Genomic DNA, 26,764 nt, shown 5'->3' on the forward strand with positions numbered 1-26,764 from the left:
TCCTCTCCCCTCCCCTCCCCTCTCCTCTCCTCTCCTCTCATCTCTATTTTTTGTATCAAGGATCGAAAAGTACACCTCCTTGTACTTGCAAAGGAGATTCTTATGCCACTGAGCTATATTCCCAGCCCAAGTTCTCTTTTTGAGTCATGAATGAGCATCAAATTGTGCTGAATCCTTTTCTGCATGCATTGACATGATCATGCAACTTTGCGTCTATACTCTGTTCATGGTGGACTACAGTGATTGATTTCTACTTTCTGAAGCAGCTCTACTTTCCTGAAAGAATGATATTGATACAGAATTCTTGTTATATATTACCAAATTCTGTTTGTTACTGTTTTGTGTTTATAAAATGATTGAGTCAAGCTAACAGAATATTTTACTATTAGCTATAGTAACCTTGCTACACAATAGATCTTTAGCACTTGTTTCTCCTTTGTCATTAAAACTTTGTGTCCTTTCACCAACCGCTCAAGTCCCTCACCCACCTCAGCCCCTGACAGTCACTCTACTACACTGTTTCTATAAGTTGACTTTTTAATTCTATGTATAAATGAGATTGTGTAACATTAGTCTTTCTATGCCTGGCTTATTTCACTTAAAGTAATATTCTTCAGACTCATCCATGTTGTCACAAATAGCAGGATTTCCTTTTTAAAGTTTGAATAATATTTCATTGTGTACATGTATTGCATTTTCTTTATTCATTCAGTAGTTCTTAGAAACTTGGGTTAATTTCTAGGAGACTGTGATTAGTGCTATAAGGAACATGGAGATGCAGATGTCTCTTCCACATATTCATTTAATTTTCTTTGGGTAAATACCTACTGGTGGGGCTGATAAATCATATGGTTGTATTTAATTTTTAGAGGAATTTTCACACTTTTCCATAGTGACTGTACTCAAAAAATTCCCACCAATAGTGTACAAGGGTTTTTTTTTTTTCTCTATTCTCACCAACATTTATCTTTAGGGTTTCTTTGTTTGTTTGTTTGTTTTTGTTTTTGTTTTAATGTATTTAGTACAGGGTCTATAGGGTCTCACTACACAGATTGGACTTATAGTGATCCTCATGTTTTCAGCCTCCCAAGCACTAGGACTATAGGTGTGCCACTACATACAGTCTCATTTGCTGTCTCAGCATGCTCCCAGGGGATGAAACCCTGGCTTCTGAGTCTGCCTAAGCAGGCACTTTAATCCACTGAGCTATCTGGCCAGTCCTTTGTTTTTTTTATAATAATTATTCTAACAAGTATGAGGTGATACGTCATAGATTTAATGTGTTTTTCCCTGACGAAAAGTGATGTTGAGCATTTTTTCATATACGTGTTGGTTATGTGCATGTTTTCTGTTGTGAAATGTCTTATTCAAGTTTTTTTGCCCATTTCTAATCAAGTTATTTGTTTTCATGCTATTGAATTTTAGTCCCTGATCTATTCTGTATATTAGCTACTTGTCAGAGGTTTGGTTTGCAAATATTTTCCCCCATTCTGGAAGTTGTCTCTTCACTCTATTGATTGTTTCCTTAACTATGAAGAACATTTTTATTCTCATGTAATCCCGCCTCTTTATTTTTGCTGTTACTGGTGGTTTTGGTATCTTCCAAAAAATCAATGTTCAAATTAATGTCATGGAGTTTTACATTTGTGTTTTCTTCTAGTAGTTTTGTACTTTCAGGTCTTAGATTTCAATCTTTCCCTGATTTTGAGCTGAAGATAGATAGATAGATAGATAGATAGATAGATAGATAGATAGATAGATAGATAGATATGGTATGAGATAAGGGTCTAGTTTCATTATTCTACATGTGGACACCCAGTTTTTCCAACACTGTCAAGGAAACTGTGTGCTTTGGTAACACAGTTTGAGTTTCTTTTCTTTCTTTTTTTTTTTTTTTTTATTTTCTTTTTTCTTTTGGCAGAACCAGGTATTGAACTCAGGCCCTTGCACTTTCCAGGGAAGTGCTTATTCTACTGAGCCATCTCCCTGCCCCCCCCTCTTTTTTTCACAGTGAGTTTCTTAAAAACAGTTCGTTTCTTATATTGAATCCTGTTTGTAACCCACTCTGTCAATCACTATATTTTGATTAGACCATTTAGATTTAAAACACTTATTGAGATACTAGGGCTTAAGTCTGCCATTTTATTTTGTTGGGTTTTTTTTTGTTTGTTTGTTTTTTTGTTTTTGTTTCTCATTTTCTGGTTTTTAGGGCTTTTTCCCTGTCTTCCTATGGGTTGCTGCACTTTTTAAAAATTCCATCTTGATTTATTATAGTTTTTAAGTGTGTCTTGATAGTCTTTGGCTTTGTGTGTGTATTGTTCTTTCTTTCTTTCATTTGTTTGTTTGTTTGTTTTTAGTGGATTCTCCAGGTATTTCTTTATATGTTTGTAGTCATGTGTATGTATATACACATATATATGACTTAGTAGTTCTACTAATTATTGACATTTTACCTGTTTGAGAGAATATAAGCTTATTTCTTTTATAATTTTTAACCCTTCTCAGTTTATAATTGTTTCAGATACTTCCTAGCCATACTATTCACAACAGACAGTGCATTAGCTTCAGCCATTAGACATCATTTTACATTTATTTATTTATATGTATTTGGTTGTTACAGGGTCTCACTACACAGCTTGGACTCATGGTGATCATCCTGCTTTTAGCCTCCCCAGCACTGGGATTACAGGCATGTGCCACTATACCGGACTTTGGCAAGCTTAGCCTGCCCTGGGGGCGAGGCTGGCATGACATGTGATGCCAGGGATCAAACTGTGGACCCTATGCTTGCCTATACTTGCCTAAGCAGGCACATTAGTCCACTGAGCTATCTCACTGGCCCCTAAATATTATTTTTAAAAATTATTTTGAAAACTCCAGAGGTCCGAGGCCTATTGCATTTCCCCTCAGTATTGCCTGCCATGTCTTCTCCCTCGAGGATCTCGAGGCTTCCTCCACATGGCTACATCTCTGGTGAGAGGGCCTCATCAGCCTGCTTCTGGGGAGCCCAGCCAGCAGCAATCATCCTCTGATTTTGTCTGATGCTGGAAGATCTTCCTGGCTTCTTCCTGGGTCTTGACATGAAAAGCAGCTTTCTATTGATACCTACATGTCTGGACCTTGCTACTAACATTCCTGGCACAGCTGTGGAAGTAGGGTGAGCAGGAGTTCAGGTTCTCACTTGTCGTCTGCTGACACCAAGGTGGGCCAGGGTCAGTGTTCTGGCTCCCACCTGCCCCTGCTGACAACTCCTGGCTCTGAGGGGTAGCACTCTTCTTCACAGATCTCACAAGACCCCTGATAATACACTGAGCTAGGACTAGGTGACGCTGTAGAGGTGGGTGAGGTGGGAGACTCCTAGTCCAGCCTCAGATGTCTAGGAGGAAAGTGGCCAGAGTAGAGACAATGCCACAAGCATTCCCTGTGCTGGCTTCCCCCTCCTTTGTGAGTGCTCTTGTTTGTCCCTGTCTGTTGGTGTCTCCAGCCTATAGCCTTCTCCACCTCTGAGTATGAGACACAGCAGAAAGGAAACCCATGCAGAAAGGCCCAGAACAGTCTCCCTGGTGACCCTGCTCCTGGTGACCTGCCTTCCTAACAGTGCATCTTCTTGAGTCTGCAGTGAGTGTGATACCCATCTGTTGGCTGTTGCAGGGAACTGGGGGAAGCTACATGTGTGAATGGTGTTCCCACAGTGTAGTACTGAAGCCAGTCTTGTTTTAAGTGGGGCTTGAGGATAGGCTCACTGGCCAAGTATAGACAGAGTCCAGGGATTACCATGCTTGTTTCTTCTCAGCCTTTCCCTAAAGTTGTCTTGCTACTCCTGCTGAGCTATGACTACAGGCCACAGGAATGGTCAAAGATGTCTGCATCCTTATCCCTGCTTAGCATAGTCAGCTAAGCACTTCAGCAAGTCCCTGAGCCTCACCTTGTGCCCACCCTTCAAAGTAGGGAAACAGTGGTGCACTCACCACAGCATGGGGTGCTGTGAGACCTCCACCAAATAGCATAACCCCTGTCCTATGTCTCCATTGTCTGATCTGTGTGCCACTGTGTTTTCTGGTGAGATTAGTCAAGTGTAACTCCTCACTTTAAGGTCAAAGATACCTCAAACTAAAGTCCGTCTTACCAGATCACTCTTCTGCAGACACACTGCTGCCTAGACATAGCCCCTGAGGCAGAGCTTATATGCAGCATGCCTTGGGGTTGGGTCGTGGGGGCAGCAGCACAAGCTACCTACAACCCACAAGCCCCAAGACCAGATGGGGATATCTGCAGCTGAGGTGAGCCCTGCAAGGGCTGCTCCAACTAGTGGTTGACTTGCACCAGCTCAAACCACCATGTCATTCCTTGAAGGGTCAGTGCCTCAGGACTGGCACTGATACTGTCCCCAGACCTTCCAAGACTGACTGTTGTTCATCTGTGCCCCAGGCCTACCCTCACTAGCCCTTTCCTTCTCCTCTTCTTTTTGCATCCTGGTACCATGTCACTCTGCTCACCTTTTTCTCTTCCTTTGTTAGTGGTTGTCTCTACAGTAGTGCCAGGGCTGTCTCTAACCTATTGTGATATTTAACATGTATATGTTTGTATATGTGCGTGCAAAGACCAATTCTGAGGACAGTGCAGAGAGACCCATGCTGAACCATGAAAGGAAGTCTTTGGCTCTGGAACAAGGGGATGGCGAGTGTAGAGCCCTGGCAGTGGGGTCTTTGGGGAAGTAGGGAGGGCCAGGGAGGAGCAGTGAGTCAAGTTGCACTGAGAGAAGGGCATCCAGTAGGGCCTGGGTGCATAAGGAAAGGTGTGTTGGTACTGCGGTACTGCTTCAAGAGGGGCAGGGGCTTGGATTCCATGTCCTGTGTCAATGACTGGGAGAGGAGGGGAGAGGATAGGCTTTGGCCTAAACACTGGGTAGAGGGTGTGAGACAGATGGGTCAGTGCCCTGGCAGATGGGAGGATCAGGAGCTCTGTCCTTGCACTGAGAAGATAAAATGTGGCCTAAAAATCTATGCAGTTAGAGCAGCCTCCTGGAGCAGCCTCCTGGGAGTCGAGGTGCAAGGCATGTGTTGGGCTGAAGTACATGTGTGCACAGTGTTCCCAAATGGACACTGAAGCCAGCCGTGCTTCAAGCCAGGCTTGGATAGGCTTGCTGGCCAAGTGTGGACAGAGGCCAGGGGTGGCCTTGCCTGTTTCTTCTCAGCCTTCCATTAGATTTCTCAAAAATATGTTAAGTCCCAGCCCTGAAGAGAACAGGGAGGGCTTCCAGAGAGGAGAAGGAGTCCCACAAGATGCTGCCAGACCCACTGGCTGCATATGACCAAGCACAGCAACAGAACTTGCTTCCTGCTAGGTTCCTTCCAATAACTACCTTGGCCTAAATTTCCTGGCAGCCCTGGAGCACAGGTGCACAGCCAGTGTGTGCAGGAGGGAACACTGCTTAGGGCATTCTCAAGTCACCATGAGCATACAGATGCCAAGGGACAGCAGAAAATGGGTGCAGGGTTTCTCTACCTCACACCTGTCAAGAGGGCTGTGATCTAGGTGCTGCAGCTAGAGCACAGTGAGTCCTTAGGGCTGAGTCCTGATCCCAGTGACTACCCCACCTCCCAAATGGTCCTTACAGCCCCTCAACAGCTCCTTCTACCCTCAGTGGCCTGTGTGACAGATTGCTGCTGACAGCTGGGAGACGGACGCACCCGGGGCAGGCACTGACCCACTTTTCCTCCTTGCACTGGAACATTTATGTAACAGACGGCTGCAGGGCTGTGCTGTCCCCCTGGTGGGAGATGTCTTTAATTAAAAAGGAGGCAGATCCCTAGACAGACCACAGCATAATCTAGCTCTTTGGTGCTAAGAAATCAGCCTCATTTAACACAAGTTTGTAAGAAAGGCTTTGCTGGCCTTGTCACAGATGTCTTTGTAGACATGCTATATAGTACCAGGGAAGCCACTGGAGCTGGGTGCTCCTCCTGTTGTGCAGTGCATCTTCAAAAGTACCCTGCTTAGGCCCAGTGTTCTTCAAGGAGCATGCAAGTACACTAGCCACAGAACCTCCTCTCTGTGCTTTTCTGTAGAGCAGCCAACAGCTGCTCTCAGAGGTACCCAGTAAGTTTGGTCTGAAATACAGATAGCACATGTGCACTCTGATAGAGACATAAATGTGCACTCTTTGCTATGTAAAACACTTCTCAAAGATATGTTAACACCCTATGTTAAAAAGCCTTATTGTTCAAAAGGATCATTTTATTATGAAAAATAGTGAATACTAATTTGGGTTTCTGAGGAAGTTGACTGTAAATTCATTTTTAAAGCACAAGTATAGTGACCTGTTATTTCATTTCCTTTTGTTTTTTTGTACTGGGGCCCTTGTGCTTGCCAGGCAGGCGCTTATGCCACTGAGCTATATCCCAAGCCCCGGAGCCCATTATTTCATGAACGTAGGACTGTATTTGGCACTGTCACTTTGTACTCTGGGGGTTACTGATGCTTGCTCTTGCAGACATCCTGACACACTGCACAGGTGACCGAACAAGTTATTTCTCTGCTTTATGTTCGTGTGCTCCTTTTATCACATTTTCAACAGAAATATTTTGATGAGGAAAACAATTTTTGTTCCAACTTTTAACCATAGGCTGTCCTCCTGGTTAAGTCAGTGCCCAGGTAGCTTGCTGCATGGGGCTAAGCACACACATTTCCTCGGGTCTGTTCCTCAAGGGTCTCCTAGAGAAGCTACTCCTCTGGGACAGTGTTGTCACTAGGTGAAGTTATTATGAGTGGGGACTGCGGTAAGGACCTTCCTGAGCATGGTTCTGGTTCATTGCCAAGAAGCATAGCCTCACCTTTCTGGCCACCTCTCAGGTACATATCTTGGCAGGTATGCAAGGCCTCTAGAGGCAGTCATCTTCCTGCTCCATGGGTCCTTGGGCATTCATCCTGAGCCTTACTTGGAAATTACCCACACACTTTCTATCTGAAGCCAGCCTCTGTCTGCCGTGTGGCTCTTTGCCACTGGAACCTGTTGCCACCTGTGTCACCTGAGGGGCTATTCTTTAGGTCCTGCAGAGACCACCCATACCCATGTCTTGGCCTGGGGCCTGCTCTGTCTCCTCTTTGTCCCTGGGGACCCCCACATTGCCCCATGACTGAGTGCTGTCTTCTCCTGGGCACGGGTGTCTCTCATCCCCTCACCTCTGGAATCCTTATGGACCCAACTCTCTGTTCTCCCTACCCACCCCTTCCTCACTGCCTCCCTCTTATCCTCTCAGGGGCACATCTGCAGGCATAGCTACTCACATATGCTGAACTACCATGGTGAGGGTGGCCTGTCCTAACAGTTGGGGATTCCTCACAAGAGTCTGGCTCAGGACCTCATGCTGAACTCAGTGGTAGTGACTCTAGAAGTACATAATGCTCACCAGCAGGGACCTGTACCCACTGGCCCACAAGGACACAAAGTTGTCCTGTTATTTCCCATTAGTACTTCCATTGTACCACCTTTGACACATCTCTGCAAATAATGGAACAAAGTCTTAATGTAGCCAGGGGCATCCCCCAGAAGTCTGCCTTCAGGAAGCTAGAAGCAGCACAGGTCTATGCTGGGGTGCGGGGTCTCTGAGCACTCTGGATGAGGGATCTTAACAGTTTGATTTGGCAACTTTGTGGCTGGAGATTGAGTCCATGTTAGACAACAAGACTACCAAGGACTGTGTCCCTATGTACAGAGGGACCAACACAGTACCTTCCTGTATGCTTGAGGGTAAAGCAAGTAACCTCTGAGGAAGGATCCTGGCATGCCAGGGCTGCTCCTGGTATGACTGGAAAAATGAACAGAATTAAGACTACAAGGAGAGTGGGCTGGCCAGGCCCAAGCAGCAGCATGGGCTTTCCTGGGACTACTCTGGGGCTCCTATGCTCTTTGCCTTCTGGGAAAGGTGCTCCTGTGACTCTTCTCACAGAGGAGGGGTCTGGGATCAGAGGGCTTGAGTGACCTACCCAGTGGTGCCATAAATCAGGGAAAGCCTGACACAAGCCACTGGGCACTCATGGCCTAAGGAAGGTGAGGCCTCATCAGCACATGGCAGTGATGACAGCGCATCCACTCTTGCACAGAACACCAGAGTTTCTACAGGCCAGGAGCTCAGCTGGTGGCCAGTGGTCTGCAGCCCACCTTCTTTTTCTAGGTGACACTATCTGGGCCCCATCCATCCTTCCTCACAGCACCCTCAGCACCTTAAGCCTCCACCCCCAGCCACATTTTGGGAGAAAGATGGAGTCCAAGGTCTCAGAAGGTGGCCTGAATGTGACCCTGACCATCCGCCTACTAATGCATGGAAAGGTACAGTGTGGCCCAGGGAGGGAGGGGCATGACACTGAGGTTTTTGTTGGTGTTTCTCACTCTGAATCCTTAAAGTGAAAAGTAGCCACAATCTCACCTCTGGAACCATTCCACATGCAATGACTGACCCGAGCCCTGTCCCTGATCACTCCAGTGCAACTTTCCACAGGCAGGATGCTCTTCCTCCAGGTCAAGGAGTACCCCCAGTACCTGCTGTAGGCCTACTGCTTGGCAGCCCCTGTGCTGTTCCATGGTCAAGTTCCCAACAGATAGGCTCCTTCTTTCCCAAACATGCCCTTGTCTTCAACTCACTGGTGAAGGCTTCTGCCTTGCTTTTTTGGTGTGCCCTCACTTGGCTTGTTGAATCTCCTCTTGCCATTGCCAAGGATGTCACAGAAGCCTTCCTGTTAGTGGCCTAGATGACACTTTTGTGGCATTTATGTTGGCCACTGGGTGGAGGGTGCCTTCCACTCCCCATCCATTGTCCTTGAACCTAATACATCTGTTCTTGCATCCATGTCTGTGTGGGCATGGGTTGGCATTGTTCTCCTACACTTTCACATTCATACTGTCCCAGACCTGGCACCTCCTGAACCTGATGTCCCCACCATTCCTACAGCACTATCTCCCTCTCATGACTCATCTTGTCTTTTTCTGTCCTCATCCTGGAATTAGCCCTACTTTAGGAATTCTGACTCCTTTCAGTAGGCAGAATTATCACTAGGAGCATTCTTTGCACCCACTGGGATTCATAGAGCACATGCCCAGAATGTCCGAGAGGTGGAGACATGGATCAGTCTGTCCTGCAGATGGCAGCACCATGTGGGACCTTCTAGAGATAGCGTCAGTTCCCACACTCTCTAGCAGCTTCAGCACCATTATGCATTCCTGGAAGTGCAGCCAACCTGTGATAGGTTGGGTCAGGGTCAGGGTCAGCCTTGATGCTCAGGAATGGCTGAGCACAGGGCTCTTACAAGGATTAGAAGGATGTTGTTCTCTATGGCTGAAGTTGGAGTAGCCCTGCCTCGAGCGCTATGCCACAGTGGCACAGGTCTAGAACTTCCTATAAGCAGAGATGCTGCGACATCTGGCTCAGTGGGAACAGGCACCCCCAAGGGTCAGGGTACCACTGCAGCTGTGAGCTGGGCCAGTGCCTTTAGAATAGGACACAGCAACCCCAGTACAGCTCCCCTGAGATACCTAGCCAATTTCACTTTCCACCTTGTCCCCGTGAGTCTTCCTGAGCCCTGAGCATATGGATGCTCTCCTGGTCACTGATCTGGGGAGCAGCTGTCCTGCCCTCTTCCTAGACCAACCTCAGTCAGATCCTCTTTCTGGACCCAAATTTTGAGGGCTGGGTGGCTCAGCAGCAGAACACTTGCCTCATGTATCCCACACTCCAGACTGATCCCCAGGCCACAAAAAATAAATCAAGAAGTAAATTCTACCCTGTTACATCAGGAAGATAGGCAAGGTTTGCTGCATATATCCCAGAGACCTCTGCTGCTCTATGACATCATCTTTCTGTGTTTTTCCCCTCCCACAGGAAGTCGGCAGCATCATTGGGAAGGTAATTATTGAATGAACTCTACATCTCTTGGAGTCTTAAGAGTACAGCAAAGATACCAGTAGCCGCTGGTGCTGTGTGGCCATAGGCACCCCCCCTAGGAGAAAGTAGGAGAAAGTCATGATCCAGAGTACTGTGTGGGGTCCTCTTAAAGGACTCCACTGCTTTAGGCTGCAGTACCCTGAAACTGGCCTTGGGCCCTTGTCCCTTGGCTCAGCAAGGCCCTGTTGGTCACTTTCATAGCTCCCACCATCGCTGCCCTACTGACCTCCACCATCTTCTGGCATGGGACTCGCATTCTTGGATTCCATAATCCAAGCACTCTGCTCCACAAGGACAGAGGCCCATGGGGAAGCCTGCTGTGTGTGAAGGGGGTGGGGCAGGGGACAGACCCTGCACCTCTGTGGGGGCTTTTCCCAGCTCAGGGACCCACACCAACTGGCCTAGGTCAGATCCACTTCCTCTTCCTGTGGGGAGTCACCAGTGTCTCCTCATTTCCCTTCTTCCTCACTCAAGAAAGCACTTTAGGAAGCCACTATCTGTGTAGGATGGGGGCAACTGGGCCTATGCAGCTCCTGTCAGGTACCCCAGAGCCCACAGACCATCACAGTGCTATATAAATAGAGCTATAGCAATGGACACTCAGGTTAGAGCCTGCTGCCTGGCAGCGGTGCCACTGGGTAATGTGCTCACTTCCCATGCCACCCTCACTACTAAAAGGGCCTTGACGTTGTGTGTGAAGGGTCTGCCTATGAGTGGAGAAGCCACTACCCAGGCCAACAGGAAGAAGACAGCTCCCCCCACCCAGCCTCTTGCCACCTTGGCCATTGTTCTTGGTGTACAACAGATACAACTCCTGGCATGTGGACCACATGAGGACTATGTGGCATCCACAGAGCTGCCATTGACACCTTTCCTTGTCTCCCTTCTAGAAAGGGGAGACTGTGAAGAAGATGCGTGAAGAGGTGAGTGTGCTTACCCTAGTGACATCTGTCTCCCAAGTTGTGGCCTGCCCCATGAGCAAGAGTGGCAGGGCCTTGCCAGGGAAAGGAGATAGACTTCCCTCTGACACCATGCATGCAGAGGATCAGGTACCAGGTACAGTGCCCCCCCTTAGGCACCATTTGTGCTCTTTCATTACTAATTAAAATTTCAATATGAATGAGCTTGACAACTAAGTATAGTGGCATATGCCTATAACCTTAGCAGTCTGGGAGACTGAGGCAGAAGGATCACAAATTTAAGTTCTGCCCAACAACTTAGTAATAGTGAGACAGTATCTATAAACAAACAAACAAACTTGGGATATAGATTTAATCCTCAGTGCATAATTAAAGAAGAAAACAAAATTGTTGAAAGAACTCCATTGTTGGGTGAGGCCTGCAGGCAGGCCATTGCCTGTTTGTGATGGGTATTGTCCACCAGATTGGAGAATCAAGGACAATACTATTCCTATGGATTTTCTCTGTTTCCATATTTGCTCTGCTCTTACCCTAGAGTGGCGCCAGGATCAACATCTCAGAAGGAAACTGCCCAGAGAGAATTGTGACTATCACAGGCCCAACAGACGCCATCTTCAAGGCCTTTGCCATGATAGCCTACAAGTTTGAAGAGGTGAGTTGTAACTGCATGAGACCTACCAGTGGGCATGATGACTATGAGCTCCACATTATTCTCTGGACAAGGAGATGATCTAGCCTATCCCAGACACACTGCTAGGCTGCATACTGTGCTCGAGCTCCTGTCTCCTCTTCTGTCTTTGGAAGTGACCTCTCTGGCTTTGTCCCTGTCTCTCTTTAACTGCTCTCTACCTAAAGCAGACCCTCCAGCAGGTGTACATTAGAGAAGTGCCACAGACAACTGGCATTCCACAGACAACTCCCCAGCCCTGACCATGGCCTCAGAGTCCCCTGCCTCCCACCAGGGCCCTCGGGTGCTGGTGACCCTGGCTGTGGCCACTACTCCCACCATGGTCCTCAGTGAAGCTCTGGCCAGCATGACTCTGGCTTCAACCATATACCATACAGCAGCTGACCTCCAGGGTACACCATAGCCTGACTTAGACCCAGACAGATATACCATGCTGCTGGACAGAACACACTATGCTGCTGGACCACACACATGGTGGGATGCAGCACTTCTCTGTACCTCTTCAGAGCTAGAGCTCAGCATTCTCACATGTTTCTCATTAGTATCTTTATTTGCAGAGGGTGATCAAGCTGGCAGAACATTTTGCTGAAAATGAGGAGTTACCATCAAATAGTGAAGCAGGATTTGAGAGAATAAGCAGTGACCCCTCCAAAATACAAAAGTAGGGTGTGGACACAGAGCTATGGCAAAAGGGTTGGCACCATCACCTATCAGAGCAGGCAAGGGAGAGATCTCCATATGGTAGACAGCAGGAAGGTCGCAGTGTGCTCCAGTGATGGCTCTGGGCTCCCATGTACATGTGTGGGGAGTATGCCTGCTGTCTCTGGTTGGCCCTGAGTGGAGATGGAGCGAGCATCATGGATGACCATGGAACCAGCTAAGTTCTCACTGATGTGCTGGCATGTGTAGTAATGTGGGCCAGTGCCATCTCATCACCTGTGCCCTGGCCATGACCAGTGTGCTTATTCAGTTCCTTGGCTTCCCCTCATAGTTGTTCTCTTGACCTGCTAGAGGTTATCAGGAAGGACCAGGGATCAGATCTCTAGCATAAGAATCAAGCTGTCATCATAGTCACCTGTATGACAAAATAATCTTGGCCTTTTTGCTTCAGTGTCATCTTGGCCATTGTGTGACAAGAGAGTACCTACATGGATATCCAGGATTATATAGAGAGCAGCACCATGACCATTGTGACAGAAACAAAAGCTTTGAAATCAAGAGCTCAGTACCAGCTCAAGTCAGGAGACCAGGCCCAGAGACCATGAGGCCCAGCCATAGAGACCCTGACAACTTTCTTTCAGGCCTGCATAACCTACTCCATTGATCTTTGTCTAGCAAGTGATATTAGCAATAGCAATGAGAGTGCCCCAACTAGCCAACAAGAAGTCTGGATCTGGCATCTGCCCATCCACTAGTATCAGGACATGGAAACTGTCACTCATCCCTCTAGAGCACGGCCTATCAGTGGTCACTTCTGCCAGAGCCAGTTATGGATGTAAGCTGTCTTTTTTCATTGTTTTTTTTCCTGCCAGGCCTCTGTTCTAGATGTTTGCTAAGCAGGGAGTTAGGGGATCCTTTAAGGGCCTTGTTTTGGGTTATGAATCTGAGTCAGCATTCCCCAGTGTCTTGGTTACTTTTCTCTTGTTGCTGGGACAAAATACCCGAGATTCAAAATTAAGGAAGTAAAGGTTTATTTAGCTCACAGTTTGTGGAGATTTCAGTCCATACTCACCTAGCTCCAAGGTAGAGTGGCACGACAGAGGGCAGCAGTTCATGATGCAGAAAACAGCAAAACAGCAAGAGCACAAAGGAAGGAGTGGCAGCAGCTGCTAAGAGCAAGCCCCTCTCCCTTCCTTATATTGCCTTCAAGCTATCCACCCCAGGGTGGGTATAGCACTCACACCCATAATTCCAGCATTGGATCATGAGTTAATCACAAACTCTAGAAGTCTGCCCCATGATTATATGAGGCTTTTGGGAGACAACTAGACACAAACCATAACACTCACCACAGGGATTTCTGAGATTGAAGTCTCTGAATATCAGAGAAATCTCAAGACTCTTTTTTGGTGCATGAGGTGTCAAAGACACACAGAACTAGGCATTTCCTGACCCCAAAGACAGCAATGTCTTGGTTAGAACCAAGCGAGTGGTTAGAACCAAGGCATGCACTGGTCAGTTCACTGCATAATCTCTTCTGTTGCTTCTTGCAGGTTGCGAAAGTTAGATTTAGAGCCACCTGGCTGCCTGGCTTTAACACATTCCCATTGACTTGAACCACCAATGGTACATGTCTTATCAGGTGACTTGTACTGCTAGTGGTATAAAATGAATCATTACTTTCATTGTTCTTTTTACTAATAAAATTGATAAAAAGTCAATGGGCTAGGGGGCCAGGGAGATGGCTCAGTGGAATAAGCGCTTCCCTGGCAAATGCAAGGGCCTGAGTTCAATCCCTGGTTCCACCAAAAAAAAAAGAAAACCAAAAAGTCAATGGGCTGAATTTACTTAGTTGCTTGAATTTGAATAGCTGTTTCCAAATATAAATATTAATCTATGCTATTCACATCAATTAAAAATTGTTACAATAATCAAAAAATTTATTTCACTAAATTGAAAGTTTAGTCATATTCATGAATAGTTTATCAATAATTAATTTTTTATATTTTAACATGGAAATCTTACAGGTATCCTATTGCTAGTGTACATAATGTGCTTTTATACCTGCTGTACCACAAATTAGCTGTAATATAACTTTTTATAATATTTGAATGTTTTCCTTAAGAAACTATAATATGATAATATGTGGTATGCTATGTTAATGCCTTTCTTTACATTACTATAATCAGAGGCCCTTAGAGAAGGATTACAAGCCACCTGATAGGACAGTCATGGATGTACTATTGATGGCTCAAGCCAGCAGAAACAATCAAATTCAGATCTGAGCCTCCTGGTAGCAAGATTTATAAATTATTGCCCTCTTGTAAATGTGTTAATAGTTGGTTATTTGCTTAGAAGGAAGAAAAACTAGCAAAGTCACAGGTCACAGGTAGATTTGTGGAGGGTCAGTTGCCCATTTCAGTTCAACCCATCCACTGCAATTTCCTAGCATCTCTGTGGATGAGACCAGAATTATCAGAGGCTATTACCCATGAGCTCTGGTGACCAATGGCATAGCCAGGCATTAGTGAAATTGAGGGGAGTGGACACTGCCTGGAAGAAGGAGTATGTTCCACCTTGACAGCTATCATTAAGTAAAAAGAAAAAAAAAAATCAAGGGGCCTTTATGAGTAGATGACAACCAGGGACTTATTGAAGGTAAGAGGAGGGATGTGCCAGCCAAATAAACTTATAAAGAGAAATGGGAAATGGTTATTTGGGCCCACAGTTCTGAAGTTTCTAATCCTTTGTTGGTGAACCATTGCTTTTAGGCTTTTGGTGGGTAGGACATCATGGCTGGACACATGGTCTAGCAAAATCCTTCTCACGGCTGAGCCACAAAAATGCAAAAGAGTAAGAGACTGAGATCCTACAGTCTCCTTTGAGGGTGTGGGTCCCAGTGACTAAAAACCTCTGCAAAGCCCCAAAAGTAGGTACTTCCCAGTAGAGCCAATCTAGGAATCAAGTCTTTACCACATACACCCTTTGGGGACATTCTGGATACAAACAATAGCATTCTGTCCATTACCCCTACAGGCTCATGTCCATCTCACAGTTTAAAATGTATTGAGCCCATCTCTAAGAATCCCAAAAGTCCAAGTCTAGAATCTTCTCTGAGACTTAAGGTAAACTCTACTGTGAACCACCTCTCTCCTGGAGGTGTTAACAAAACTTCCAAGAGACAGTGGCATGAGGTAAATGTTCCCATTTTAAAAGGAAGGAATAGGGAAATAATAAAGGATTGGGCCAAAACTCAGTAGGGCAAACATTAAATCCTGTAGCTTCTTGTCCAGCATTGAGGTCCCATATGCACAGCATCATATGACCTCCAAGGGACTTGGGCAGCCCTATTCCATGGCCTTACTGATGACAACCCCTGTGGCCACTCTCAGGTTGCCTTGCTCACTGCCTGTAGCTTTCCGTGGCAGACAACCCATATTAATGGCATTTTCACCTTCCTAGAGTCTCCACTGAAGCTGAAGCTTCATTTCCACAGTTTCACACATCACCCTCTCACAGGCTGATGACATGAACTCTGACCTTGCCACTGTCATACACTGTCTGGCCTCCAAGGCTTTCCTTTGAAATCTAATGGAACACTCCATAACCCCATAATTCTTGCATTCTGTATGCCTACAATACTAGCATCATGGACAGTATCAAAATCTGCCCCCAGTGTGAGGTATATCTGGGCTTATTTAAACCATGGCTGTAGTTGCCTTGAGTGCTTTGCTGGCTTGGGCAGTCTTAGTCAGGGTATTTTGTAGTACTTTTCTCAAAAAACTGTGCTATGCCCTGGAGAGTCTGTAGTGAGCATTTCTACATCTTGAGCTTATGATGGCTATGATCTTGGCAATTCTGAAATTCCCTCCTGGGGAAATGGCTCAGTAGAATAAGTGCTTCCCTGGTAAGCGCAAGGACCTGAGTTCAATCCCTGGTTCTGCAAAAAAAAAGAAAAAGAAAAAGAAAAAGAAATTCCCTCTAGACATCTTTTCTATTTTCGAGGGCAAAGTACTTGACTTCTGTGTAATTGTGCTAACTGTTCAGTACCTATACCCCTTTTCACTAAAACTTTAAGCATACTCCTTTTCTGGACAAACTGAAGTTTTTCAAATCTTTCTGCTCTGATTTTTGCTCTTGATTCTCACTGTAAATTTAGCAAAATAAGCAGCCAGCTTATGGGTAAGTAATACCTATGCTGCTGCCTCAGTGCAATGCTTCATTGAAATTTCCTTCACCAGATAAACTAGTCTATTACCTTTAAAATCACCCACCCACAAAATCTTACCCCGTAGACAAAATGTAGGCAAGTTCTTTTCAATGTTTTACAGGTGGCTCTTAGTCCAATTTCCAGGAGAGTACTTATTTCCATCTGAAGCTTCCTGAGCCTGTCCTTTGCTGTCCACATTCCTATAAGCATTCTAGTCTTCTGTACTTAGGCCAGGATTGCCCATTAAGCTCTGCTCACAGCATTCTAAGCTTTCTCTACCTCACTTCTCCAAACTTCCTGTAAATCAATTCTGAAGCTTTTCCATATCATCAGGTGTTGTCACAGCTGCATCAAAATTGATTCCAAGAAGTAGGGATGCAGCTGTGACAATACCTGATGATATGGAGAAGCTTCAGAATTGGTTATGTTAATCAGCTTTCTCTTGCTGTAAAACTACTTGAGAGAAATCAAATTACAGATAAAAAACTTATTCTGGCTCTTAGTTTTGGATATTTCTGTCCACCATCGAGCAGAACCATACTTTTAGGTCTCTGGTTGGGGGGATCACGGCAGTACAATATGATAGCAGCAATACCGTTCACCTCATAGCAGAGATGCAAGAGGGTGGAAGGAAGGGAAAAAGAGACAGACAAAGACAGAGACAGACTGGGGTCTGAGCTATATCCTCATCCCTGCTTCTGGTGATCCAGCCCCCTGTTGGTCTCTCCTTGCCCTTACCTCAAATTGCATTGGCCTACACCTGCAAGGATCTTCCCAACATCTCCATGATCTCTCAAACCTTCCCTAGTCTTGAAGATCTGTGACTACCAGCCTGACCTCTGCAGAGATTCTGCATGAGTGTAAGGGCTCCAAGAGCTCTGTCTATAGTACAGAGAGTGCACCAGGGCTGGTGGGGGTGGGGTACTATATGTACATCTCCAGATGCCCTCAAGCCCTGCAGCCGCACTCACCAGCCAGTGGCCAACATGTGTCTTTTCTTCTCTAGGATATCATTAACTCCATGAGTAACAGCCCTGCCACCAGCAAACCCCCGGTGACACTGAGGCTGGTGGTCCCAGCCAGCCAGTGTGGGTCCCTGATCGGCAAAGGTGGATCCAAGATCAAAGAGATCAGGGAGGTACCAAGATGCTCCCAGCCCAGGGTGGGGTGGACAGTCCCAGTGGCTGCAGTGGCCTGGGCATCATAGCATATCCCTTAAAGGTCTGCATGTGCTGACACTGGCCATGCTCTCCTGGAGCTTATATAAGACAGGGACAGATAATCTAGTAAGTGAGTGAAAGGTAGAATATGGGGACCTGACCATGGTCACAGGCCAGCACCATATCGTTATATGGGATGGCCCTGTTGGGGGTTCTCACGAGACAGTGGTTTTAGCTACACCCAGGCCTGCTTTCTGTTCCTACCTGGTGCCTTCCTTGCCCCTGGAACAATATCAATCAGCCTGCCATGGTGTGATTGATACTTACAGGCTTCTGGCTTAAAGAAGGCGAAGTTCTTTCTTCACTTACCCAGGAGACAGTACCCTTTCCCATTCCTTTTCCCATGGAATCTACTTTTCTCTATAGCCAGGGATTATACAGAAGAGATAAAATTCTTGTATTTGGAATAAACAATTCCATTTCCCTGCAGATACCCCTTGGTGGAGCATGGTACCCTAAAGGGGACATGCAGAAGATGGGGTGCCAGCATCCAGTGAATGTGGAGGGAAAGTGATAGGAAAATATGGGGGGTGGGTGCAGTTTCTATGGAGGATTCTCTGTAATTTGGACCTTCCCAAAGATTCAGGAGGTGCTGTTCATCCTATGCACTCTCCTGCCCTCTCTGTCGTTCCCTTCCCGATGTCTCTTCTCACCAGTCCACAGGTGCCCAGGTCCAGGTAGCAGGAGACATGCTACCCAACTCCACAGAGCGGGCGGTGACCATCTCAGGGACACCAGATGCCATCATCCAGTGCGTCAAGCAGATTTGTGTGGTCATGCTGGAGGTATAGTCTGCACATTGGGAGCTGGCAGATGTCACCAGCTGCCCTTCACTCATGCTACGCTCACTGAGTGTGGCTACCTAGCATCATCACAGGCACTGGCACTTCGCTTGTCCTGAAGATTCACAGTTGGTCATACATTAGGAGCAGGTGACTCCCAGGCTGTTGGAGGGGAGCCACCTAGTAATTAGGCATCCAGGGAGGGGCTGGCAGCATCTGGCCCAGGCCACTATCTACTCTAGCAGTGGCAAGAGATTTGGGTTAAATGAGCTTTCCCTTGTCTTGGAGCTGGATAAGAAGCTCTGGTCCTGACAAAGGTTTTAAGAAGAGTCAGCCTGAGGAGTGGTACCACCCTACCTGGAGGCAGTGGGGAAGAGGTGGGAGAACATCCAGGTGGTCCCTCACCAAGGTTCAGGTGGACTCAGGACAGACCACAGGGATGCCACAAAGTGGCACAGAGGAGGGGACAGAAGCAAAGATAGTGCAGCTGGCAAGAGTAGCTTGTCCACACTGGAGAGGAAAAACCTTGAAATTTAAACTCATGGCAGCAAAATTCATGGCCCTATTCACATTCCTGCTGTAAGATGTAGCCATGGATATCAGCCTAGCAAGGCTGTCCTGCTCTTGGTCATAACATACAGCACCCAAAAATGGGGCAAAGCCATCTCACCAGGCAAGGAAGGTTCACCTCATGGGAAAACAGATGAGCCCACTTCTACCTGAAGAGTAATTGGAAAAGTAAGCAAAAGATAGTTTAAAGACCTTCATTCTAGTAGGCATGGTGGTGCACACCTATAATTCCATCAAACTAAAAGGCTGAGGCAGGAGGATCACAAATTCAAGCTCAGCCTGGGCAGTGTGGCAATTTAGTGAGACCCTGTCTCAAAATTTAAAGTAAAGAAGGGCCAGGGACGCAGCTCAGCGCAAAAGCCCTAGGTTCAATCTCCTAAACCAAAATTTCTTGTCAGCTCCCTTTGAGCTTGCTTATGGGGTGTACCTCAAACCTCCAAAGTTATGAAAGGGCTGCCCCATGACAGATGAGGCCTGGGTGAGCCCTGCCAAGATGCCCTGCCCACTCTTGGGATATCAGTGTCCCAAGCTCAGAGAATCTGTCCTCTGTGGGTAAGAACAGGACTTGGCAATAAGTCATTGCCCCTGGGTGCCTCAGGATCAGCACAGCTAAGTCACACACTGGGTCACACTCTGGAGCAGAGGTAAAAGCTGGAGTCTGGAAGGACTTGGAAAGGGAGGCAGTATGGGCACATGCAGGGGTCAACTCTGGTGCACTGAGTGTGTTCCTTCCATGACAAACCCCAGGTCTGGCTATGAACTCTCAGTGGGCCCCATCTGCACAGAAGCACTCCAAGACATTTGTTGAAGGCCCAGAATGCAGAAGATGGGCTTCCCTGAGATCCAGCAGACCCTACACACAGTTCAGACCCACTCCAAAGCCTGTCCCCTCCACAGTGAGGTCATCACAATGACTGGGCTGTATCTTGTTGCCACCTGCCCTGTGGACATGATCTATCACCATGAGGTTTCCAGTGTGAAGATCTGTCCAGTCACACTGTGGGCTTGAGTAGGCTGCAGCCTAGAACTGCCCGTGGCTAGACTGTGCTTTGGGTGTTCCTCAGGCTGAAACCATTTCCCCAGCAGTCACAAGACAGGACCACACAGAACAACGGAAGGGTTGCTCACCTCTAACCATAGAGAGGAGCTCAGGGAGAATGCTGGCACCCAAGAATGAAATTCACCTAGAATAAGAATTCCTCAACTTGGACACAGAATAACCAAGGAAAATTATAGCAAACCTTATCATGACTTAATACCTCACTTGGCATCTCCAAGCTTTTTAAAATGTGAAATCACTACTTCTAACTTGCCTGTTGCAATCTCTACTGACAGTCATTGTGGGCCCACAGGAGCTATTAGACTTCTGTTTCCACAGCAGGCTGTGTGCAAGGCTGAGCTTTTTCCAGGACATCATGAGTGTTTCTGTCAGAAGATGCTGGGCTGACAGACTTGCACAGCCTTGTAGGTGCCATGTGCCTCACAGTTCCCAAGGGGCTGCATTGGGAGGAAGAGACCAGCCAGTGAGAATGAGCACTGCAGAGCCATCCTCAGCAGCCATTGTCCCCTGGTTGGCCTCTCTGGTAGCCCCCACTGGTTGGCTTCTCTGGATAGACACTCCACACTGCCACAGAGCCACAGCGTCCTGTGAGTGTGAGAATGTAGGTTACACGGTGCTAATTGTGTGTGGGCACAAGGGCCTTCCCCACACTGTTGTGGCCCATGCAGCCCCCACCAGGGCCACCTCTGGGGTGGGGGGGCTTTGCAAAGGGATGGGCTCGGGAAGGCAGCCTGTGGCCAGCAGCAAGGCTGCTCTAACATTCTCTCTCCCTCTCCTGTCCCTTTTCCTAGTCCCCACCGAAAGGTGCCACCATTCCCTACCGCCCAAAGCCCGCCTCCACCCCTGTCATTTTTGCAGGTGGTCAGGTAAGAGCCGACCCACTCGCGGCCTCCACTGCCAACCTCAGCCTTTTACTGCAGCACCCGCCGCTGCCCGTTAGTGCACTCAGGTTTTCTCGCCTTCTCACGTGCACGTCTCCCACGACCGCTGGACACAGAGCTCCCAGCCAACCCAGGCAGTGGGGTGGTGGGAGACAGAGAGCCACAGGTCCCTTAAATGTCTGTCTGAGTTCTGTCCCCTGGGCAGCACCACATAAAGCTAGCACCAGGATATTCCAGAGTAGCTCCAAGAAAGCCAGGAGCATCCTATATGACTTTAGGCCTCAAGTTGGAAGCCATGAGACTTGTGAGAAGTGGTATCCTGCTTTCTCCTAAATGCACATTCCATTTTGAGGCCCACAACATACCACAACCAGAGTACAGACATGAGAAGGGAAGCTTAGGTCTGGCATATTGTGATGGGGCTGTTCCGAGTCTCTGCAGCCTATCCACATGGACAACCAAATACCAGCCAGGGTTGGCCCAGCAAAGCTCTGTGTCCAGCTGGTGCAGTGTGTGTCTTCGTCCAAGGGAGAGTTGAGATGGAAACACTCACTGGTGACTTAACAAGGGAGGAGTGGGTGTAAGGTTCTACATTATCATTAAAAAGAAAGAAAAAGGCAAAGAAAGCTTCTTCTTACGTTTTTACTCTCTGTGTAAAGGAATCTTATCAGATCTTATAACTGAATCCTCCTTAGACAGAGGGAAGGGAGCTTTTTCTCCCACCCTACCAATGCCCAGGCTCATCTTTATGGCAAGGGACAAGATGTTCCTGGTGGCCACGCTGATTGCCTCTCTACTGATGGGAGCCCCTGTGCACTAAGCTCACAGAGCTGTCCATACAGAACAGCTATTTACAGAGTGGAAAGCCAGGCTCAGCCAGGCATGAGGCTTTTCAGCCTCATAGGCCTGCCCTAACCTTAGAGAGCACAGGTCACATGGCTGCAAGTACTGGGCCAGCTCCTCTCCTTGCTTCCTCAAGCTCATGCTATTGGCAGGTCAGGAACTGCAGATACCATCTCAGGGTTTAAACAAACCCATGGTGACATCATGAGGCAAAGCATGGCGTTCAGGCAAAGGGAAGGTGACACTATACAGCAAATGAGTCTATCACACTGCAAGGCTGGGTCCCAGCCCCAACTGCACAGGAGACTCCAGCCAGTGATCCCCACACCTCCACCTACCCCTGCATTCTAGTCAGTAATAAGTCACTGTGCCAGGGGTATTTGTCCCTGAGGCTATCATTGAAGTGTTTACCTTTTTAGGCAACCATCATGGGATAGTCTGGCTGGTGATGGTCTTGACTATGCCGTGGACCAGAGTCTCATGAGAGAGCCAAAGGCAAACTTAGAATGAAGGTATAGTCATGGCCCAGCCTTGCCAGGATCAGACACACAGCTCCCCAGAGGTAGGGTGCAAGGAGACCACAGACTTCAGAAGAGACCAGCCAGGCATTGCTCCTGAAGAAGTCAGAGCTGCCAAGGAGGGCACAGGAAGAAGATACAAATGTAAGGCAGCAAGAGAGAGCTGTCAGGATAGTTGACAGTCCAGGTTAAGCCATTACCAGAGCTGAACTCAGAGCTGCAGGGCTGAGGGGCCAACAGGCCCCAAGCATGCCAATAGCAAGGCCCATATAGACATCATGTGACACGGATATACACCCCTGGCAGCAACTTCACAAAGCTGAGGCTGGGTCTCCCGACTCTGTTTCTGCAGAGAGTGGGGCTCTTTTATCAAAGGCTTCACTGTATCTGATAAGATTCATTTACTTCCTCTCCTAATGCCCTGGGGCAAGCCCAGAGTGGGGCCTCTCAGGTTCTCCTCCCCCAGGCTGGGCTGCAGCTGGGTTCCGGCCATATGCTGGGTTAGCCCTGGGGTAAGCCTGCTTATGATAAAAACTCAGCAGATGGGTAGGACTGAAGGGACACCTTGCCTCCTGAAATGTCCCTGTAAGGTGGCCAGGGAGCCTGACTATGGAATGAGTGAGTTTCATATTGGAGCCTTTAGATTGGAAAGGCATAGGATTCACACAGCCCCCCACCAGGCCTGTGGCACCCATGCTCAGCCCTGACAGCTCTCCCTTGACTCTATGTGGTTGTATGTTGTCCAGTGGGAGCTCTTGCATCCCTGGAAGGCACCTTAGCAGAAGGTACCTGTAGGGCTGTGCTGTCCACTGGAGCTTCTAAGTGAGCAAGGGGTTAGAAAGCCCACAGGGTAGACAGTCCAGCCAGCCCAAGTACAGATTTGAAATGGGAAATAATTAAACCTAAGGAATAAAGAGAACCCCAACTGATCCTCCAAAAGAGGTACCTCACCCACCTTCAGTGGATGCAATGAAGATTTATAAGAAAGGAGCAAATTGGGTCAAACCTGTGACTAACTTAGAGCCATGATTTTACTGAGTCTTGCTTTTGCAAAACTGGCTTGGGTTACCTATTAAAGCTTTCTTTTTTTGTTTGGTTCTCTTGGAGTAAAGACTTTACTTTGGTGACTGATAAATAATCAGTGGACCTCTTTCTAGGGTCCAAACAGACCATTTTTTTTGTCTTTTAAGAAAGCTGAGAAAATAAGGATCAGGAGCATCCAGACCTGACCAGTCCCGTCCCTCCCACTGGCCTGGCACACAGCCTGCCACAGCTCAGAGTCAGGGTGATTACTCCTGGGGCACACTCACCCAGGGGTCTCTTGGGCACCAGCCCTAAGAGATTCACCCTTTTTCCCAAGCAAGTGGGGCAAGTGGACATGCATATGTAAGAGAAAGAGAGAGAGTTGGTACCAGAGGGTCCTTGTCATGCAGGAGAGGATTGCCAGTAGGTGACAAGATGACATTCCACCATATCATGAGCTGAAGGTCTCTCTCTCTCTCTCTCTCCCCAGGCCTACACGATCCAGGGACAGTATGCCATCCCCCACCCGGATGTGAGTTTTCACTTTGTCTCCTTTCCACCCTCTCTTATTATTGTGTACACCTGCATGCTGCTGTTTAATTCTACTAATATTAATATTACACAATAATATTAATCCATTTTCTCAGTGTTCCTGATGTGTTGTATCCATATGACCTTGATAACCTCTTAACCTCTTAGCACTAATTCTGCTTGTGTTGAGGACTTGGCCTGATGTCAAATTGTTTGGAGGGTCTGTTGCAGTTCAGGGCCTCCCTCCCATCAATAGGCCTCAAGTTCTTGGCAGATGGTGCTTGTCCCTGCCCTGCTGAAGCCACCTGTGTCCTTGAGAAGTTAAGCCTTCTAATGCTGCTTGAGGAGAGCATCTCAGTGCCTGGGAAGCAGAACTCCCCCTCAGAGCTCATGTTGAAGCACTAAGTGCTCCTGTGCAGAGATGAAAGTGCTGACTACCATACAGGTCCACTCTCCTTTCAGAGCTAGTGAGATGCTGCATGGGCACACAGGCGTTCTGGGTTTCTTCCTGGGCCATTGAATCTGGGCCTGTCATGCTGCATATGGCCAGGGTCTGGTCTGAGTGTAGGATTCATGTTGCAGGAGATGACCTCATCCTAAAGGACCCATCAGGAGGTTAATCCTCACCTGCCTCTTGAACCTCATGTAGCTGCTCCTTGTGCTCCTGGGTGTAGTAGGAGGTACTAGGGCTCAAAGGGGTGAGGGGTGTCAGCCTTGAGCAAGAGGGCACTCGAGAGGTCATTAGAGACAAGGTGGTGAATGGCTGTGCCAAGGAAAGGGGTTAGGGAGAAAGCAAGTCAACCAGGTAGGGAAGCTAATGCATGCTGCCAGTTGGTCCTGAGATGCTTTCCTTTGTAAGCCACTGTGAATGTTTGCCATGTTTGGCAGCTCCTCTGAAGGGCCCTGCATTGCTTCTATTCTGTGTCCTGATACTGAGCACTAGGGCCCAAGGAGGTCCCGCCATGCCTGCCAGTTTTCAGGCCACACTGACCATTTGTTTTTGAGGCAGGCAGAAAAGAAACACTCACCTGGATGAAGTGTGATCAGGACTTAACTAACACTAAATAAATATTTGAAATAGAGACACAGTTCACTACTATTGCAGGAAATTTTTCTTTTGCATAGAAAACAAATAACATTTTCCCCTTTAAAATGGCAATAACACACAAATCAAATAATAGAGAAACACAGTTAAGGAAAGTTCCTTCCACCCACAGTCACACCAGAGGCCATAATTAATGGCTTCTGGTTTCAGTCCTTGGACAGTTCTACAGTATCTCTGAACCCACAGTGTCTCATTCTCAGGTGGTTGACCATAGACACATCAGCCTGGGTCATGTGGGAGATGAGCTGTGGGCACCTGCCATGGTTCTCCATGGTTTTTCATGGTTCATTCAGATGCTAGGAGCTGGTACTGCTTGTGCCAGGAAGGCTGGGGCACTGAGGATGGCCATGGTGACAGGTGGGGTCAGAGCCTGGCTTACAGGATGGTTAATCTTCATAGCATGCTGGGCAGGGCTGTCCTAGACATGGACAGGTTCCAAAGCCTGACTATTTGAACACAGTGATGTCCTAACATGCATGAACAGCAGTCTGTCTCTGCTGAAGGGGTGCTGATAGATGAAGATGAAGCCTGTCTCCTTCAAAAACAGTGGCTTCAAAATGGGACCTGCAGGCCTGCAGGAACCATTCAGCAAACCAGTGGGCTTCCTGTGACAGAGCCTGAGGCATTCACTCATCCTCTGGAGGTGTATATGCTTGTTCTGGAACAGTATTTCTGCCCTGAGTCGCAGAGGCTGGGGTGCAGGCCCCATGAGAATGAGAGGTTTGGGTTGGTTCCTTGGTTGGTGTTTGTGTCTATTGGCTGTTTTCATCCTTTCCATGTGACTTTTCTCAGTGTTTCTGTAATGGGTAGTTTTTAGGTTCTTTGTTTCAGATTAGTAACATAGCTAACTTTTAAATCATCATCACTATGTGTTGTAAGATCTGAGATACTGAGGGCTAGGGAGATGGCTCAGTAGAATAAGCATTTCCCTGGCAAGCACAAGGGCCTGAGTTCAATCCCCGGTTCCACCAAAAAAAAAAAAATCTGAGATACTTGGGGCTGGGCCGTGGTTGGGATGTCTGTCCCTATGTGACTCCTACACTGAAACCAAGTGATGAAGGGGTATGCAGGTAACTAGGTCATGAGGGCTGCTCTCCTGAGTGGAACTAGTGTATCTACAATCGAGGCTTTGGGGCTCTCCTGTCTGTGTTCCTTCCTCCATGTAAGCACAGCATTCTAGGCCCTGGCCAAACACATAACCTACCAGCCTCTTGACCTAAAACTGGGAGCTTCTGCCGTGTGTGGATCTGTCAGAGCAGCAGGAGTGGGAATGGGACCTCGGTGACTATCATGAAGTGGCTTCCTGTGGAAGTGACTCTGTCCTATAGCAGTAGTGTGTGACTTGTGAGCAGAGTGGGACCTCCGAAAGTGTCTTCCTTTCAGACACATAGAACTGAGGACCTTGGCAATCCCTAGAATAATCCACATAAAACAAGAATAGAATAATTGTTTAATGACACAGCTAATAAGTCAGACACAGTCTTTGTCTGAGCTTAGTATTTAGTAGAAATTTAAAAGCTTCAGTTGCTTAGAATTCACATACATATAGGAATTAATAAAATTGTTTTATGTTATAATGTAGTTGCTTACAATGTTACTTCAACTGAAATGTCTAGCTACTATAATTTAACAGCTTAATTTCTGTGCAGGCCCATCAGAGATGTATTCTTTAGATCTGAGTAACTAGAATGTGCACATTTCCTACATTCAGTTTTAAGCAGTGTCTTCAAGTTGGCCTGCTGAGACTCATCCTTGCTGCTTACCTGTGCTGCTACAGCTAGGTCCTCTGGATACTCCTGGAGCTCGCAGGACTCA

At 47.3% G+C, this 26,764-nt stretch overlaps 1 protein-coding gene across 9 annotated transcripts in view; it reads left to right on the forward strand.

Moving 5' to 3' along the window:
- The window catches only part of Pcbp3 (poly(rC) binding protein 3), a 71,117-nt gene that overhangs the window by 28,390 nt on the left and 15,963 nt on the right, over positions 1-26,764 (forward strand). For 6 of the 9 annotated variants that reach the window (XM_004631809.3, XM_004631808.2, XM_023715995.1 and 3 more), the window contains 8 exons: positions 8,175-8,329; positions 9,876-9,899; positions 10,829-10,861; positions 11,394-11,510; positions 17,423-17,554; positions 18,293-18,421; positions 20,840-20,914; positions 23,804-23,845. In XM_004631809.3, the coding sequence (XP_004631866.2) occupies positions 8,175-8,329; positions 9,876-9,899; positions 10,829-10,861; positions 11,394-11,510; positions 17,423-17,554; positions 18,293-18,421; positions 20,840-20,914; positions 23,804-23,845 (707 nt within the window). The remainder of the gene's footprint in view (positions 1-8,174; positions 8,330-9,875; positions 9,900-10,828; positions 10,862-11,393; positions 11,511-17,422; positions 17,555-18,292; positions 18,422-20,839; positions 20,915-23,803; positions 23,846-26,764) is intronic. The other 3 variants (XM_023715998.1, XM_023715999.1, XM_023715996.1) reach the window with 2 other exon arrangements.

This window comes from Octodon degus, unplaced genomic scaffold, assembly GCF_000260255.1.
Source record: "Octodon degus isolate 3935 unplaced genomic scaffold, OctDeg1.0 scaffold00045, whole genome shotgun sequence".
Lineage (NCBI taxonomy): Eukaryota > Metazoa > Chordata > Mammalia > Rodentia > Octodontidae > Octodon > Octodon degus.